At 43.9% G+C, this 17,095-nt stretch overlaps 1 protein-coding gene across 1 annotated transcript; it reads left to right on the plus strand.

The window, feature by feature from the left end:
• The first annotated feature begins 2,522 nt into the window (after positions 1 to 2,522).
• On the plus strand, positions 2,523 to 4,986 carry LOC134454550 (uncharacterized). Its single transcript, XM_063205621.1, has 4 exons — positions 2,523 to 3,093; positions 3,301 to 3,444; positions 3,740 to 3,992; positions 4,312 to 4,986. Exons 1-4 carry the CDS (start codon positions 2,533 to 2,535, stop codon positions 4,971 to 4,973), a joined length of 1,620 nt encoding a protein of 539 aa, XP_063061691.1. The 5' UTR covers positions 2,523 to 2,532; the 3' UTR covers positions 4,974 to 4,986.
• The last annotated feature ends 12,109 nt before the right edge of the window (positions 4,987 to 17,095 follow it).

A 17,095-nucleotide genomic window follows, 5' to 3' on the forward strand; every position in this document is an offset into this window, starting at 1 on the left:
ATGTCAAGCACAGCGCGCTGATCTACAGAAAACATGCCCATATGCCTTCGTCCACAGTACAAATGGGCGGTGCAAGCTACTTTTTGGAGATCAGAGCTAATCTGCAGCCCTGCTTAACCGTGGGAAACGCTTCTGACGGCGGCACAGTCAGAATTATGTGTAAAAACGATGAATTTGTCACTGAATATGCACGTTGTATAAAGTCGCCAGATGCACCAAAAAGTCGCTAAAGGTGCTAGAAGAGTTTTTTGTCACCAGTGCCCGGGATTCACTGCGGTCGGTGCGGCCAGCCTGCTTGTGATCATTTAAATTTGTCATACAAGTAGCCATTGTGGTAGCTTTTGTGATACGCACCGGATTGTCATGCCCCCTGTATCTTCTTTTAGAGTAGACTGAGTAAAGTTAAGTGCATGGCACAGTTGAGGTAAATCAAATATACCCGTGTGATAACTCTGATTTAATTCCAAAGTGTAGTCATAACATGATAAATGACAGCCCCAACATATTTGGTGACCATATCGAAGATTGTGTGATCTCGGTTTATGTTGACATTCGGTTCCTGCCATATCTTTCCAGGGTTCCCGCGGGTTATTAAAAATATTAAAAAGGCATTGAATTTAGTTATCCAGCATTAAGAGCATTAATAGCATTGAATTAGCTGTTAAAAGTCGGGAATTTTTTTCACTGCGGCATTAAATTTTCAAAAAACATTTCAGTGTGCAACCTAAAGGACGAAGTTTTTTTTTTCATAATGAAGATGACGCACAGAACGTCAATACCCATGATTCGTTGTAGAACGCTACTGTAAACACAAATCTAGAGTGCAGCGGCGCCATTTTTTGATGAGGTGAGGTGAAGAATGGGAAAGTGCCGGTTTAACCCCAAGTGGCTGCAGGATCCAAAATACTTTTGGGTAAAATCTGTGCCGAATGACCGCGAGGCGTGCTGCACACTATGCAAGAAAACGTTTACGCTGGGGACGATGGGGATTGGGGCTTTGGAGTCCCACATGAAAAGCGGGAAACATAAAATACTGTCATCCAGCAGTCAACAAACGGCCATCGCTCAATTCTGTGTACCTCAGGCTAGCACATCTAGCTCTAGAGCTACCACCGGCTCCACCACCGACCGCGAAACAGAACACCATCCGACCACACATCAAGACCTACGTTCGTTTGTCGGTGGGACAAAAACTCTTCAGGCAGAAGTGTTGTGGGTTTTGAAAACAATCACAGACCACAACTCGTATTCTGCCAACGAGTCAATTGGTGACCTTTTTCGGCTCATGTTTCCCGATTCCAGTGTTGCCTCAACATTTTCTTGTGGTAGCAACAAGACCTCATATATTGCTAAATTTGGCCTTGCCCCCTTCATCACCAAAGAAATGACAAAGGAAGTCAACGACTCAGATGCCTTCGTCGTGATGTTTGATGAAAGCCTCAACAAGACCACGAAGTCCAAACAGTTGGACTTACATGTAAGGCATTGGATCGGCGACCAAGTGAACTCGAGGTACTTCGGCTCTCAGTTTATGGGCCATGCAAAGGCGGTGGACCTGCTTAAACATTTCAAGGTACGTTGCCTATTCCTCCTAAACTTTATTATGTGCTGTATCGTATTTCTGCATGGGCTGCTTTTGAAATTATGTGAATTTTGCCGTTTAACTTGAACTAGTTTTAGTGTCACATCACTTGCTCTTTTAAGTCGAGAACGATATCGCGGCACGTAACACATAGGCATATCCAAGGTCACAACGCAGTTGTCGCTAACACACTATGTAGACGCTATGTTGTGATATTGGTTAGCGTATGATATCTTGCTCGACGTGGAGGGAGTTGACACTTGCCTGCCGCCAACGGCTGTCAAACGAGTGATGATTACTATTTCGGCTGCAAATTAATCACTGCTCCGCTGGGCATCTCGTAACATGGCATGGTGATGGGCAAATTATTATGTAGGGCCTACATCATAAACACCTCATTCTGGTTTTGCAGTAAGAGTAGGCTACCTACAGATTGTCTACCTCTGATTAGAACATATTTTTAACAATCAATGAATTGGCATTTGTTCAGTATACTTCTTGTAATGTGATTGGAGAAAAATATCATAAAGGGAAATGGTTATGTACACAGCTCTTTTACTTTGTGATGACTAATGGTAAGCTACTGCCATCTAGTGGCTGTTCTTTTAAACTTTCGCTGCCTACTGCAAGATTGTCCCAAACATTTAACAGTGGAGGTGGCCAGCTTGACAATCACCTACCACCTTGACTAGATCCCCTTAAAAGATAAACATTTTGTATTACCAATGTTATGTTCGAAATTGCTTTTCAAAGATTATGTAATGTTTTCAATTCCTATTTCATACGAAACTGCAATTAACAAAGCCTTTTCCATGATGGTGACTGTGAGGCCTGTTAGTCTCATGAGTCTCCCCCTTCACCACCAGCACTGATTAATGTTAAACATAATTCAAATAAACAATATTAATTTTTATTATTATGTCTTGCAGGAGTGTATAAAGGACCTCAATATGAGCAAGCTGCTGTCTGTGTCAATGGATGGACCAAATGTAAATTGGCGTTTTTTTGAGCTGCTGCAACAGGAATACGCAGAGCAGTTTGGGGGTGCCCAGCTGATAGTCGTTGGCAGTTGCGGCCTCCATACTGTCCACAATGCTGTGAAATGTGGATTCACATCTTGGAATGTGGAAAAGTTGCTGAGAGCCCTGCACACAATATTCCTCAACGTACCAGCAAGACGAGAGGATTTCTGCAACCTGACCAAGTCAAGCACTTTCGCTCTACCATTTTGTGGCCATCGTTGGGTGGAAAATCTTCCGGTGGTTGAAAGGGCCATTCTCATCTGGCCAAATATCCTTCAATATGTTGATGCAGTGACCAGAAAGCTCCTCCCGAACCCTGGAACCTCCTCATTCGACACCATTGAGGCAGCAGCCAAGGACCCCCTCATCATAGCCAAGCTCCATTTTTTTATGGCAGTGTCCCGGAGTGTTTCGCCTTTCCTCACAACATTCCAAACTGATGCGCCAGTGCTGCCTTTCATTGGAGACCACCTGGCTGAACTGCTGAAGGTAAGGTTTAGTCTTCTTAGTCACAGTATAATTACAGTAGGTAAAAGTGGGTGCACCGAAGTTTAACTACAGCTGAAGTTTAATATTGGTTTATTTATCCACAGCTTTTTATATGAACTACACAAAACTGTTTTGTCACCAGGACTTATTATGAAACAAAGATTTGGTGCTACAGTAACACTTGTTTTTTGTTTTGTATTTCTGTAGAGTCTGCAAAGGCGATTCATCAAAGGGGACCTCCTCCACGACGCGACCCCTCAGCAGTTGGTGCGAATGGATGTGAGTGAGAAGTCATCCCAGGTGCCAGTAAAAGCAGTGGACATTGGAATTGGAGCTGAGAACGCCATAAAGGTTTGTTTTATTTAATATACAGTATGTAGGGTTCAAAGCGGCTGACATGGGCAATAAGTATCTTCAAGATCATATAATACACCGCCTGTCTTTGGACTCTTGGATGTGGGTGGTTGTGTTGTCATGGCAATGGTTGTGGGGATATTTTAGGGCATTTAGAGCTAGTTTACATTTACATAAATAGGCTACTATGTACAATCTTCAGATGTTGATTGTTAACATAGGGGTTCCCTGTTACTGGGCTGGAAAGAGGGAGAATTGCACTGTTCTACAGCTAGTCCCTGTATATTCATAGGAACTTCAGAAGCAGAGCAGGACCACAGGAGAGCTGTCAGTCCTTCAGTTCAGAAAGGACTGCATGGAGGGTCTTGTGAGGATAGTCAGGAAGATTCAAGAGAAGAGTCCTCTAAAGTACTCAACAGTGAGACAGATGAGGTGTCTCAATCCAGCCCGCATGTACTCGAGTCCAGATTTATGTCAGACACAAATGAAGGGGTTGGTGAAACAGTTCCTGCAGGACAAGAGACTGGATGGAGGCGTGTCTGCTGGTAATGTTCTTGCACTCAGTACATGAGCCAGAGGCCCTAAAAGTGGCATGTCCTTACTGTTCACTTTACTATAGCAAATACGATCCTCTAGCTTTCAGATTTTAACAGCCTTTAAAGTGGCCATGCAATCCAAAATTATACCCAAAAATGCACATCACTCAATATATATCATATAACATGAAAGACAATGTTAAAAATATAGTAGACTTTTCCATTCAATAATGTGTGCAACAGTTGTTAATCATAGTCACATTTTTTATGTGTATGTAAAAACATCCACTTTTAGGTTTTAATTTTTCTTTTTGAAATCCTTCATTAGGTGATGTAATCCTTCAACAGTTTGCCCAGCTGTTGTCCGACGTGAGGCGTGACCCATCCTTCCCGGCCTTCAAGCCCATGGAGACGAGACTTGATGCCTTCCTCCATCAGCATGTGAGCGGTCGTCATCCAGAGCTCTGGGCTTTCATGCAGAAGCTCCTGGTGCTGTCTCATGGGCAGGCAACTGTCGAGAGAGGATTCTCGATAAATAAAGAAGTGGAGACATGCAACATGCAGGAGGACACTTTAGTTGCACACAGAATTGTCTGCGACTTTGTGTCAAGCCATGGAGGGGTTTCAAAGGTCCCCCTCACCCAAGAGCTCCTCAGCTCTGTGTCATCTGCAAGAAGCCGGTACCGCAATTATCTGGAGACAGAGCGCCAGAAAAGGGAATCTGGGGCCCAGTCGCTGAAAAGAAAGGCTGCTGAAGATGACCTTGAGCAACTGAAGAAAAGGAAACGTGCGGTGCAAGAAGTTGCCGACAATCTTATCCACGACGCTGACCGGCTGTCAGAACAGGCAGAGGGGGTGCAAGGAACCAAGATGGCTGAGCTCATTGCCAAATCAAATGCATTCAGACGGAGCCATAAAGAAAAAGTGTCAGAATTGAAGAAGCTGGAGGACCTCATTGCATCCAAAGGGGACGAACTCCGTAAAATGTAGTACGACACACACACACACACACACACACATACGCACGTACAGTATGCTACAGATATACACAGTAGCCCACTTACACACACACACACACACACACACACAGACACTCACTTGTGCCCACACACACACACACACACACACACACACACACAAACTAGCCCACTTACTTACACACACACACACACACACACACACAGCCTTTCACATACTGCTGTCCATTTTCCTCCTTTTCCTGTGCTGGTCATGATAGCTTTTGCTTTAGCAGGCTGCTGATTTGCTTGTTCGAGTTCCCCATCAGGCCAGTCAGATAGCCGCTGTTGTGCAGAAGTGTGCTGTTGTACACCTTGTTCTTATGTCTTTTTAATTTATTTTATATCCATTATTAAGCCTTTAATGGTGTGCTGTACAGACTGCTCACATTTGTGATGTGTTATTTCTATTGTTTTATGCAAATATGATATATTGACTGTAAAGTTCCAACTAATTTCCCCCTGGGGACATCTCTACTGCAATACAATGAAGATTACTTTAGTCTACTTTAATACTATTTTCAAGTGTGTGCCAATCGAGTTCCTGTAGTTGGTTTTCTTGAGAAGGTTTTTGGATTGTTTGTTGTCATTATTGACGGACTGATTTTTCACTGTTACTTTTTGTACATAATCAATGTGTGCATGTCTTTAGTAAATAAATCTGAGATTTTATGATGCAACTTCAAATGTGTTTTAATTGTATTTTCCATAAATGTACATTATTTTGTCAGGTGAGGTGTAATCTCTTAAAAAGTAATGGGGGGGGGGGGTAAATTTGATAAGTGCTTTCTTTATTGAATGTCGGTCAATATTATTGAAATAATGGGTGCGATAGAAGTATTAAATTTTACTTGAAAAGGCATTAATTAAGGTATTAAAAGTCTTGAATTTAGGTTTAACAATCCTGGGGGAACCCTGTCTTTCCCATATCGCTTGGCGTAGCCCAATAAGCAGATGTACATGTGCATGAGAATTCCTGTGCCTATCACAAAAGCTGCTAGCCTAGAAATCTAGACGCCCCTAGCGACCGCAAATTGAATTTGCTCCCGGGGGCAGTCTAGCGGACCCCGGTCGTTTTGCGAGGCTGAAAGCTATCCGATGACAGGGCCAATCAAATCGCGAGGGGGGCCGGGCTACCTAGTAAACAGGAAACTTTCTAAGAAGAAGCATGGTGTCCGTCCGTGCTACGTACAGCACGAAAGTGTTTACTTAATTTAAAAAGCCTGGATGATAATACATTTCGTGGCTGACATGGATTGGTGTAATAATACACAATGAACTTATCGGACACAAATAGATCTCAACACATTACCATTTGATCATTCGATGTTTTAAACTAGCTCGGTAAGCTAAGTTAGTCACACGCTATTATCAGACCACTAACGCTACTGTGGCGGCCCCAATTTCTAATAAGACACATGCCATTAAAAACGAGACATTTGGGAGCTTTGAAAGTCTTTGAGTAGCTTACTAAATAGATGGGGTCGATAGTCTGGCTAGTGGAAGCGAGCTGACCGGGGAGCGTCCTGCGTTGGGAGCGACAATCAGGGAAAGTTATGGGTATACAGCTAGCTAGCTAACACCGAACATGCCATGTTGACAACAATCATAAATATAACCATTTAACAAGCCCCAAATTGCTCGACATTTCGCTGATTGATCAAAGAGGGCCATGTGGTTGAAAACGAGGCATTTTTGAACTGTATAAGTGAAAACACGATTTATTAGGAAACTTGTTTGTGGCTGTGGTCTAAACACGCTTTCACTGCTACGATGGCTGGAAGTTGCCGCTTCACCTACAAAGAGGCCCTCGCTAGTGGCTAGCTAACCTGTCGTCAATAACAGAGCTAGGTATCCAGCCTTGTATTATATGCCTGCCCCAAATTCTAATAAGATTCATGTCATTAAAACCGAGACATTTGGGAGCTTTGAAAGTCTGTAAGTCGCTTACTAAATAGATGGGAATGACACATAGTCTACCGAGCTAGCGGCTAGCCATGTATTAGTTATGGGTATACAGCTAGCTAGCTAACACCGAACATGCCATGTTGACAACAATCATAAATATAACCATTTAACAAGCCCCACATTGCTCGACATTTCGCTGATTGATCAAGGAGGGCCATGTGGTTGAAAACGATGCATTTTTTAACTGTATAAGTGAAAACACGTGGTCATCACACAAATTCACTGCTACGACGGCTCGAAGTTGCCGCTGCACCTACAAAGGGGCGTGTCGCGTGTACGTTGTGAAAGACAGCTGTGACGTTACACAGAAGTGTGTGGGGATTGGTTGTTCCACCATCCTATTGCGTGACGTTGAGTGCTGAAGCAACCGTTTATCCCGCCCACACTACCGCCCAGCCCTCCTAGACCCTGGTACAGCTTTTAGCTGTACGGGTCTGGCTGCGCTAGGCTAAAAAGCTGCCACACCGTAGTGCATCATGTGTCACGTCTGTATCTAGCCGCCACTGAATATGCATTGTGTTGTGTCGTGGGGAGGGAGACTGATTTGCCTCTCACAAGACAAGCAAAATAGTCGCTAGATTCGGCCAGATTGAGCCTGAGAAGTTGCTAGATGATTTTTTTTTTTTGTCGCCAGAGGTGGTCAAAAGTCGCTAAATCGCGACAAAGTCGCTAAATTGGCAACACTGGAAGCACCTCAGAAGTGTGTCAGAAGCCTCAAGGTAAGATATGTTATTATGTACCGGAAATGTTACAGTTGAGGAAGATATTATTAGCTTCCTCCAGAAACTAGTCATTTATCTTGATTACTCTTTGAGAATGACCATTATCAATACATTTCAAATACTGTACACCATGGAGATGGTGACCAACAAGTTGAATTTGGATTTTTCCATTGTTAAAGTGAGATAAAGCAAAAAAGGAGAAAAAATGACAAGGACACAATTATTGTCAATAGCTGGTCCTAGGGTGGCCATCGGTCCGTTTTTACGACCTGTTCACGACATCCGTGTGTCCCTCTCTTTGTGTTTCCTTTCCTCCTAGCCTTTTGCTTATGGCCTCGAGATGCGAGGCAACGTCATTGACGCAAACTAGACCTTGACAGTCGGTCGCGTTTCCGATATCTGCGGCCGCCATGTTACTCCAGATATAGCCTAACCCCATGGGAATTAGCTGTCGCCTTATGTCTGGAAAATCTCCGTGCAATAGCCCAATATGAAGTTCATTAACTGACTGTATGAAAGTTAAATAAGGTAACTATATTATTGTCTACTGTCTGTTTCCCATTTTTTCCTGTACTGACTAAAGCCGGGCATACACTGTGCGATATTTTCATTCGTGGGTCTTAAGCTGCTGCTCACACTGCACGATGGAATTTCACTGTTTAAAAGTTCACCGCTCACGACTCACGTCCTCACACTACACGAGCCGACAGTCGGATGCGAGCGAAATGCTTCCACCGTACGACGCGACAGGCATGTTTCCCCGGTCTGCAGAGGAGGGAACATGCGCACCTGAGGTGGAGATGAGGTCGCGCTCAACAGCGAATCGCACGGCCCTATTCATTTGTGCATGTGAAGTGTCAAATCAGGTCGTAGCACTGCTTTAACTGTGCGATTTACGCACGAGCCACGACCAGAATTTCAAACTGTTTTGATTTTCTTGCGACCCTGCGATTGCACGATCGTGAGGTGAAATCGCTTGTCGTTACCCCATGTAAACTGCACGATGCGAGACTCACGATTGACCTGCGATTGAGCAAGAAGTCGGCCAGACTCTCAAAAAGTCGTGCGAGTGCCAAATCAGGTCAAAATCGGGGCAAAAGTCGCACAGTGTAAGCCCAGCTTAAGTTTGTCCGCTTAATGCCTTTACAACCAGTGTTGCCAATTTAGCGACTTTGTCGCTAGATTTAGCGACTTTTGGCCACCTCTGGCGACAAAAAAAATCATCTAGCGACTTAGCGACTTTTCAGGCTCAATCTGGCAGAATCTAGCGACTATTGTCTTGTGAGAGGCAAATCAGTGCATTTTCAATGGCGGGTAGAGACAGACGTGACACATGATGCACCACAGTGGATGCACTACGGTGTGGCAGCTTTTGTGATACGCACTGGAATTCTCATACACATGTGCATCTGCTTGTATGAGGCTACGGCAAGCGATATGGGACAAAGGTATGACAGGAACCAACTGTCAACATAAACCGAGATTACACAATCTTCGATATGGTCATTGGTCATGGTCACCAAATGTTTTGGGACTGTCATTTATGTTATGTATACACTTTGGAATTTGATCAGTCTTGTTGTTACACAGGTATATTTGATTGACCTCAACTGTACGGCTCCTTGGGATATGCATACCGATATGACAAATTTAAATGAGCACTAACAGGCTGACCGCACCGACAGCAGTGAATCCCGGGCACTGGCGACAAAAACTCATCTAGCGCCTTTAGCGACTTTTTGGTGCATCTGCCGACTTTTTAAAACGTGCATTTTAGGGGACAAATTCAGCGTTTTCCCACATAATTCTGACTCTGCGCCGCCGTCAGAAGCGTTTCCCACGGTTAAGCAGGGCTGCAGATTAGCTCTGATCTCCAAAAAGTAGCTAGCACTGCCCATTTGTACTGTGGACGAAGGCATGTGGGCACGTTTTCTGTAGATCAGCGCGCCGTGCGTGGCACTGTGACGTCATACGTAACGTCATGACGTCATCTAGCGACTTCTAGCGACTTTTCAGCAAGCCCATAGCGACTTTGGCTGATTTTCTTTTGGCAACACTGTTTACAACGATACGAGGGTTCTCACAACTTTACAAACAGGGCAAAGAAACGTTTTTCTGGACGGGCGCTGTCTGTATTTTGAGCTCCATCCAGCATCTGCATGAAAAACAAAAGGTTGACAGAAGCGGTTTGCCTCCCTTAAAACACTGCTGATAAACAGACTTCTGACTAACTTTGAGTAAAGTAAATCAAATTAATTGTTGGCTATTAGGCCTACGAATGCATGACTACCCAAAATACATTTTTAAAAAAAATAGGCTATATGAAATAGCCTACACGGGCAACAACGGAAGGATTTGTCTATCGTAACCTGCCGTCTCTGATACAATATTAAGTTAGTGGTACTGATGACTCCTTTATCGGAGTGAGGTAATGAAATGCGAAAACCCTTCCCCCCCAAAATATTGTTTTACAAGTAAAACTGCTGTTGGCAGCTGAGTTAGTCTGAGGTAAGATGGCAGCGCTGTTCCCTGATTTCTGCCTACAGTTTAGAATGCCAACTTCACTGTTTTCTCCACGGAGGCGGGGATTTGGCAAGTCGAAGCAATGGGTGCGCGCGGGCATGCTAGGTTAGAAAGTTAAGGGGCGGGGTTGTCCGGACAGCTGGTCACCCTAGACGAAAGACTCAAGTCATGGAAGCCCTGGATGAGGGTTTGGACCCAGTGTTACCAAATTAGCGACTTCCTCATCTAGCACCTGTAGCGACTTTTTAAAACGCACATTTTAAGTGTCAAAATCATTGTTTTTCCAACATAATAGGGACTCTGCGCCCGCCGTCAGTAGCGTTTCCCACGGTAAGCAGGGCTGCAGATAAGCTCTTATCAGAGCTGTAGAGAAAAGAGTTGGAGCATCCTTTGATATTTGCCGACGAGTGGTCACGTGGTTTGCGTAGTCTACGCCCACCGCAGAAGGGTCCTATACACCGGGAGCTGTCAATATATTTCATTGAGCGAGAACGTCCTTTTACGGTAATTATATCAGATTATACCCCCCCCAAAAACGAGTTCGGTTTGTTTTTTGTAGGCCGTTTTATGGCCTTCATTGTCATGTAAAAATATTGAAGTGTCAATACCGTAATATCATTGCAATTACACTTTTGGAGGGAAACGTCATCTTAGCTAGGAAGCTCCATTACTTACCATTGAGATGCTTATTGTCCGTAGCCCTTGATAATGTCTATTTGTTTTGGATTCAGCAGATTTACAGTAGGATATTTTAATGGATAAAATACTTCCAATACATAAAAAATAAATACACACACACACATATATATATAAAAACACAGCATGTCCCAGTTGTAGGCAGTAATATATAACATTACTGTTAATTTCGGCCTTTATGATGCTGGTCATCATCAGACCTGTCAAACCACTCAATGAAGGATGCAAATGAACATGAACATGATGCAATGTCATGAAGTAAATAACCCACAGCTGTACAACCTGTGCTTGAATGATTCTGGAGGAGTACAGCGAGACATGGGCCCTTCCGATTAATATGTTAAAGACAAAAATAATGATATTCAAACGTACAAGAAAAAACCCAAATGAATACAAATATCAGGCCAACCAATTGAGCAAGTGAAAAAAATAAATTACTTAGGAATAACTTTCAATTCCTAGGAAAATTAGATTTTACAATACACGATTTAACTGAAAAAGCCAGAAGAACATATTAAATGCTATGGAAATCATATAAATATAACCCCCAATAAAAAATTGGATGAAGATATTTGATCCTCTCATAAAACCCATCCTGCTATATGGGAGTGAGATTTGGGGCGCCAAGTACAAGGAAAATTGGAACGCATGGGACAAAAGCCCAACTGAGGTGCTGCACCTAGAATTCTGCAAAAACATTTTAAACGTCCATAGAGGTAGCCCCAACCTCAGCTGCAGAGCTGAAATGGGACATTACCCCCTCCTGGCTGACATAAATAAAAGAGCAACAAAATTCTGACACCACCTGTCAGTGTTGCCAGATTGGGCTGGTTCCCGCACAATTGGGCTGCTTAGGATGGCCGTGTGCGGGTAAAAATGGCATTTATCAGAAAAACCTGCCCACTTTTTGCCATAGAAATCAATAGAATTGGGCTGGATTTTATGCTTCTAGGCGGGTTTTGAACATTTTTTGGGCTGGAAATCATCAGCCTCATCTGGCAACCCTGCCACCTGCAGAAAAGCGACCCAGAGAAATATCACCACATTGCTGCCCAGTTGAGAGGTGAACACCCACAGAGTGACCCCCTATACTGTATACTTTCTGGTAAAAAGACACAATATGTACGAAAACTTCAAAAACATAGTAACAAAAGCAAAAGAAGTCGAGAAAAATGTCAAGATACATTATCTCAATATTTGGGAAAATATGAACGAAAACTTCAAAAACATAGTAACAAAAGCAAAATGTCAAGATACATTATCTCAATATTTGGGAAATTAAGATGAATCAAATCAGTAAGCTACATTGTTATAAATCTAGCAGACACTATTACGAATTGGCCCCATATTTGACAAATATTACAAACAGCAAACAAAGAAAATTATTGTCCAAATACAGGTGAAGTGACCACACACTTTCTTATCCTCTCACGCCCCTCCCATGCTTTGATCACCGCACCCAACATCTCTTGTTAAGCTGGGCTTACACTGTGCGACTTTTGCCCCGATTTGGCACTCGCACGACTTTTTGAGAGTCGGGCCGATTTCTTGCTCAATCGCAGGTCAATCGTGAGTCTCGCATCGTACAGTGTACATGGGGTAACGACAAGCGATTTCGCCTCACGATCGTGCAATCGCAGGGTCGCAAGAAAATTAAAACGGTTTGAAATTCTGGTCGTGGCTCGTGCGTAAATCGCACAGTTAAAGCAGTGCTACGACCCGATTTGACACTTCACATGCACAAATTAATAGGGCCGTGCGATTCGCTGTTGAGCCCGACTTCATCTCCACCTCAGGTGCGAATGTTCCCTCCTCTGCAGACCGGGGAAACATGCCTGTCGCGTCGTACGGTGGAAGCATTTCGCTCGCATCCGACTGTCGGCTCGTGTAGTGTGAGGACATGAGTCGTGAGCTGAGAACTTTTAAACAGTGAAATTCCATCGTGCAGTGTGAGCAGAAGCTTAAGACCCACGAGTGAAAATGTCGCACAGTGTATGCCCGGCTTTAGTCTAACCGAAAGAAACATAAGGTGCGCTGTCACACGTGTGTGTGTAACTAAATTAGGCTACTGCAAATTGTCTCATCCTAACGTCTTTGCCCATTGGCGCTGAATTCAGTGGCGCTTACGTGCAAAAGCAGAGTTGCAACTAGCGGCAGCTTAAACTTGAGGCAGAAGCCGTTCCATTAGTTCCATCAGCTGCGCCTTGGCTAGATTGACTTCAGCTGCGCTTATCAAAGCTGTCGTTGCGCTCGTGCACGTTGTACAGGGGAAGTCCATATTAAGGATTGTCGAAAAAGCGATCATGTTGGGGAGTCGGGCATGCGTTGTCAAATCGAGTTTTTATCACAGAGGTGATGTGAGAATTAGTGGGTCTTCGGTAACGCAGCTGCTTTCTAATTGAGAGGCCCGTGTTCCCACAAGTTTGACACAAAATGATCAACCATGTCATACCTACAGCCTATTTTTAACACCCTCGACAGTTTGCGGGGGTTCGCTAAGCGCGTGCTTGCACTCGGAGCTTATTTGAAACTGGCCCCTATTCATTCCCAATGGAGGCCGGACGCCGATACGAACCAGGAAGTCCTTAAATGCTAACATGAAAGACTACAATCTACTACATGCTTCCGCGTTACTGAAGAACTCTATTGGCGTCTCGGGAAATGGGCTACGTTAGATTGAAGCCCTAGGTAAAGAGACAGGCGTGATGTGTACTAGCCTAAAAAAAAACGAGTTGTAACTTGAAAATGGCAGAACAAGATGTCATGAGTAGCGTATGTTGCTTAATTTAAACAGGAGCAAACTACGCAGTGTTGCTAATTTTTCAACGAGAAATAAGCGACCGGAGGGGTGGGTTGTCAGTCGCGTGCCTGGTGCCTTGATCTTTAACTCATTGGCTGCCAGCCATTTTCATAAAAGAGTACCTCGGAGTGCCAGCGATTTTTCAGCATTTTGGGCGTTTTTTGGAGGCTCACAGAAAATTGAGTTCTGTGTCTATGTCAACACCATACCTATCAAAACACAGATTAGACGCTCATCTGACATCAGAAAAAAGCGGTGTCTCTCTACCCCTTTCCGTTCTTTCATAATCATCTGTTGAAATTAAGTGGAATTCACCAAAATGCTGCTTTCTAGCCAAAAAGCTGAGAAAACGCCATTTGAAGTAGAACTATAACTGCAAACGTTTTTGCCCGTAATGGCATCGTCCTAACAACTCCAAACCTATCAGCTGCTATTACACAGTCTTCTGTCATCTGTAGCCTGAACAAAAAGATCATTTGTATGACCTTTTCAACCTAATATACTGAAATATAACGGGGGTGGACTCGAAAACAAGGGTGTTTTGGTTTAGTTGCTGGCGCGCAGCATGGATCATGACAGCAGGTGCCCCTAACTCCGGTAACTCCCTACCTCTCCCTCTCCCTCTCCCCTCGTTGGAGAACGAATCACAGCTGGTTTATTTCCTCCAGAAATAGTACCGTGTTGTGTCTTGTGGGGAGGGAGGCAGGTAGCACCGCTTAGCGTAGCTTACTGCAGCTTCTTTGGCAGAGCGGACAATTTGCAGATTGATGATTACTGTCATCATGGTTCTGCTATAGTGATCTTGTCATATATTGTTCAATGAATTTTCTTTTGATAAAGTACTGATCACACATCCAACATTTCACAAGCCGATTGGAGTGGTGAATGCTAGCTGGTCTGAGGCTAAGTGCAATGCTTTCTAATGTGAGCTGAATGCATCTGACCAGACACAAAGGCTACTCTGTTCCAAGAATCTGCAACCCCCCTGTCTTTTTTGATGATACAGTAAGCTGATCATACTATACAGATCCATAAAAACAACTGGATTGAGTAAAAAATAGTTGACTTACCAAGGCTCCTTTATTTAGGCTTAGTTGTAAGTTGTTAGCGATTTCGTGCTAGCTAGCTAGCTAGCGTAGCAAACTTTATACCCAAGTTACCTCAGTTGGGACACATCACCACTAGTCCCGTGCATTCTCCTGTTAGATGATATTTTGTAAGCAACATCCTGATGTTGTGTAGGCTGATCACATTATCCAAAATGAAAGGTTGTCACACAGATCATCTCATGGTGTATTTTGGGCAAGTTAGCTACAATGCCTTCTAGCTAGATAGCAACAGGGGATTGTATTTTGGTCATGAGAGGAAGGGTTTTTTTTGGTCAGGCTCTGACACTAAAATCAGTAGCCTACCTCTGTTAAAATCAGAGGGCAAGAAAGTAGACTACTGTCACAGGTGCTTTACTTTCAAAAATGATTTTGCTATGCTACTTTTGAGATTATATTATAATAGTAAAAAAGGGGTGTTTTTGTCTTGACATTTCATCTTGCTCTGAGCTAAAGCCCTGCCTTGACTGTTCCTAAGGACACTTCTGCCACCTACAGGAACAGTTAGAAAATGCCTAGAGGCTTGAAATTTATACAGAAGATAGGTCAGACCGTCCTGGAGGCCTGGCTGTAAAAAAACGCAATTATCGGCGAACGACGTCGAAGGCAGGGGGCGTCACTATTCGAAATGACGTCATAGCGACGTCGAAGGCAGCCAATGAGTTAAGGGGATCTGTGTGGCCAAAGAGAGTGGGAGTTAACAATGCTGTTGTAGGGTAACTTGTGAGGATGAGTGAGAAAAACCGAGTTGCCATTGAGAAACATGGAAGTTGCACACATCAAACACATTCAAAACAGCGGCAGAGCAGAACACAACATCAAGCCCAACCCTGGTACAGAACAAGCCCAATAAAAAACGCAACCCGCGACTTCCCACAATGGAAAGCGACTACTCAAAATAAAAAGGCCAAGGTCGCTTATAATAAGCAGACTTGGCAATACTGAAACTACGCTGCCTGGTAGTTAGGGGTCTTACACACCAAGGCGGTAAAGCGTCGCGGAATGGCCGCGTTTTTTACCGGCGTGTGTCAAAATACATTGAAACCTATCTGTCCTTACACACCAACCGTCGGTAGTCGGGCGTCAGCGGCGCGGGAGCCGGCTCCGCGCCGCGCTGCTTTTGGAAAATAGAACTCCAGCGTATTTTTTCAAATGAAAGGCAAAGCAGCACGCTAGCTTTAGCTGTGGGGAGGGTTTTGAACAGGACTGGCCGCGCACGCCGACGCTGTCAGTGTGCAAGGCAGAGAAAAGCACGCCGGCCAATACTAAGCAGAAAGACCGCGTCCGTCCTGCAACCGTTCCGTTCTGCCTTGGTATGTTTTGGCCCTTAGGGGTGCTACGGTTCACAAAATTCACGGTTCGGTTCATATCACGGTGTCAAGGTCACGGTTTTCGGTTCTCTACGGTTCTTTTTTTTAGTTAAAATAAGTTAAATGGTGCACTGGGAATATTAAACAATATTTACATGACGGCAATTATAAAGTGATGATGCACAGGTTGAATTTGACCTTTTGCATGTGTCTGAGCAGTGCCTCTTGTGCTAACCTGCTTTTGCACTTAAACTGTTCTTAGCTGATGTGCGCTGTCTGAGCGTTCCAAATGCCCTCTTTCAATTGGCTAATAGAATCTGACTTATCACTAAATATCCTACATATGGTTTGTATAGGCTTACAATGTGAAAATGGTATGATTTTAATTGTGTCATCCTCTGATTGGTCTCATGCTAATGTTTTAATCAGAGAGACAGTATAAGATACTCCTAGAATCTCTGTTTTAAATATTTTTCTGGGCAGTACATGAATTGTGGTTTGCCATGGATTGCACGGTTTCGGTTTTCGGTGCGGTTTGTGCCATCCCTACTGGTAGTGGTGATAGCAGAAGTTTTGCCTTAAATTCGCTGTATTCACTTTGGATGCGACCATGACATGTTTGACATTGACACATAACGGCTCCGGCTTGACAGCCTGGGACATTAGTTGATATGAACATTCCGATTGGTTTTCGCCGAACCACGTCATAGCTCATAACCATGAGATAAGCTTGACTTCAATCGTTAAAATTTGCTCTAGTCGCTCAGTTTGCTTCGCTCCTAGCAAGTTTGTGTCGCTCCTACCGCCATTCCGACAGTATTTGATTGCCATTCTGAGTTATTTAAACATTGTTGCAAGTACTGAATGGCACTAGCCTGGCGAGCCAGACCCATACAGCAAAAAGCTGTACAGGGGTCTGGGCAAGGTCAGAGAGAGTGTGGGCGGGATAAACGGTTGTCAAAATGCCTTGG

Source organism: Engraulis encrasicolus, chromosome 8, assembly GCF_034702125.1.
Source record: "Engraulis encrasicolus isolate BLACKSEA-1 chromosome 8, IST_EnEncr_1.0, whole genome shotgun sequence".
Lineage (NCBI taxonomy): Eukaryota > Metazoa > Chordata > Actinopteri > Clupeiformes > Engraulidae > Engraulis > Engraulis encrasicolus.

Excerpts from the sequence above, each read along its gene's own strand:
- LOC134454550 (XM_063205621.1), top strand. The coding sequence starts at position 2,533 with ATGAGCAAGCTGCTGTCTGTGTCAATGGATGGACCAAATGTAAATTGG. Across the intron at positions 3,094-3,300 it reads ACCTGGCTGAACTGCTGAAG|AGTCTGCAAAGGCGATTCAT; the intron begins GTAAGGTTTAGT and ends GTATTTCTGTAG. Across the intron at positions 3,993-4,311 it reads GGATGGAGGCGTGTCTGCTG|GTGATGTAATCCTTCAACAG; the intron begins GTAATGTTCTTG and ends ATCCTTCATTAG.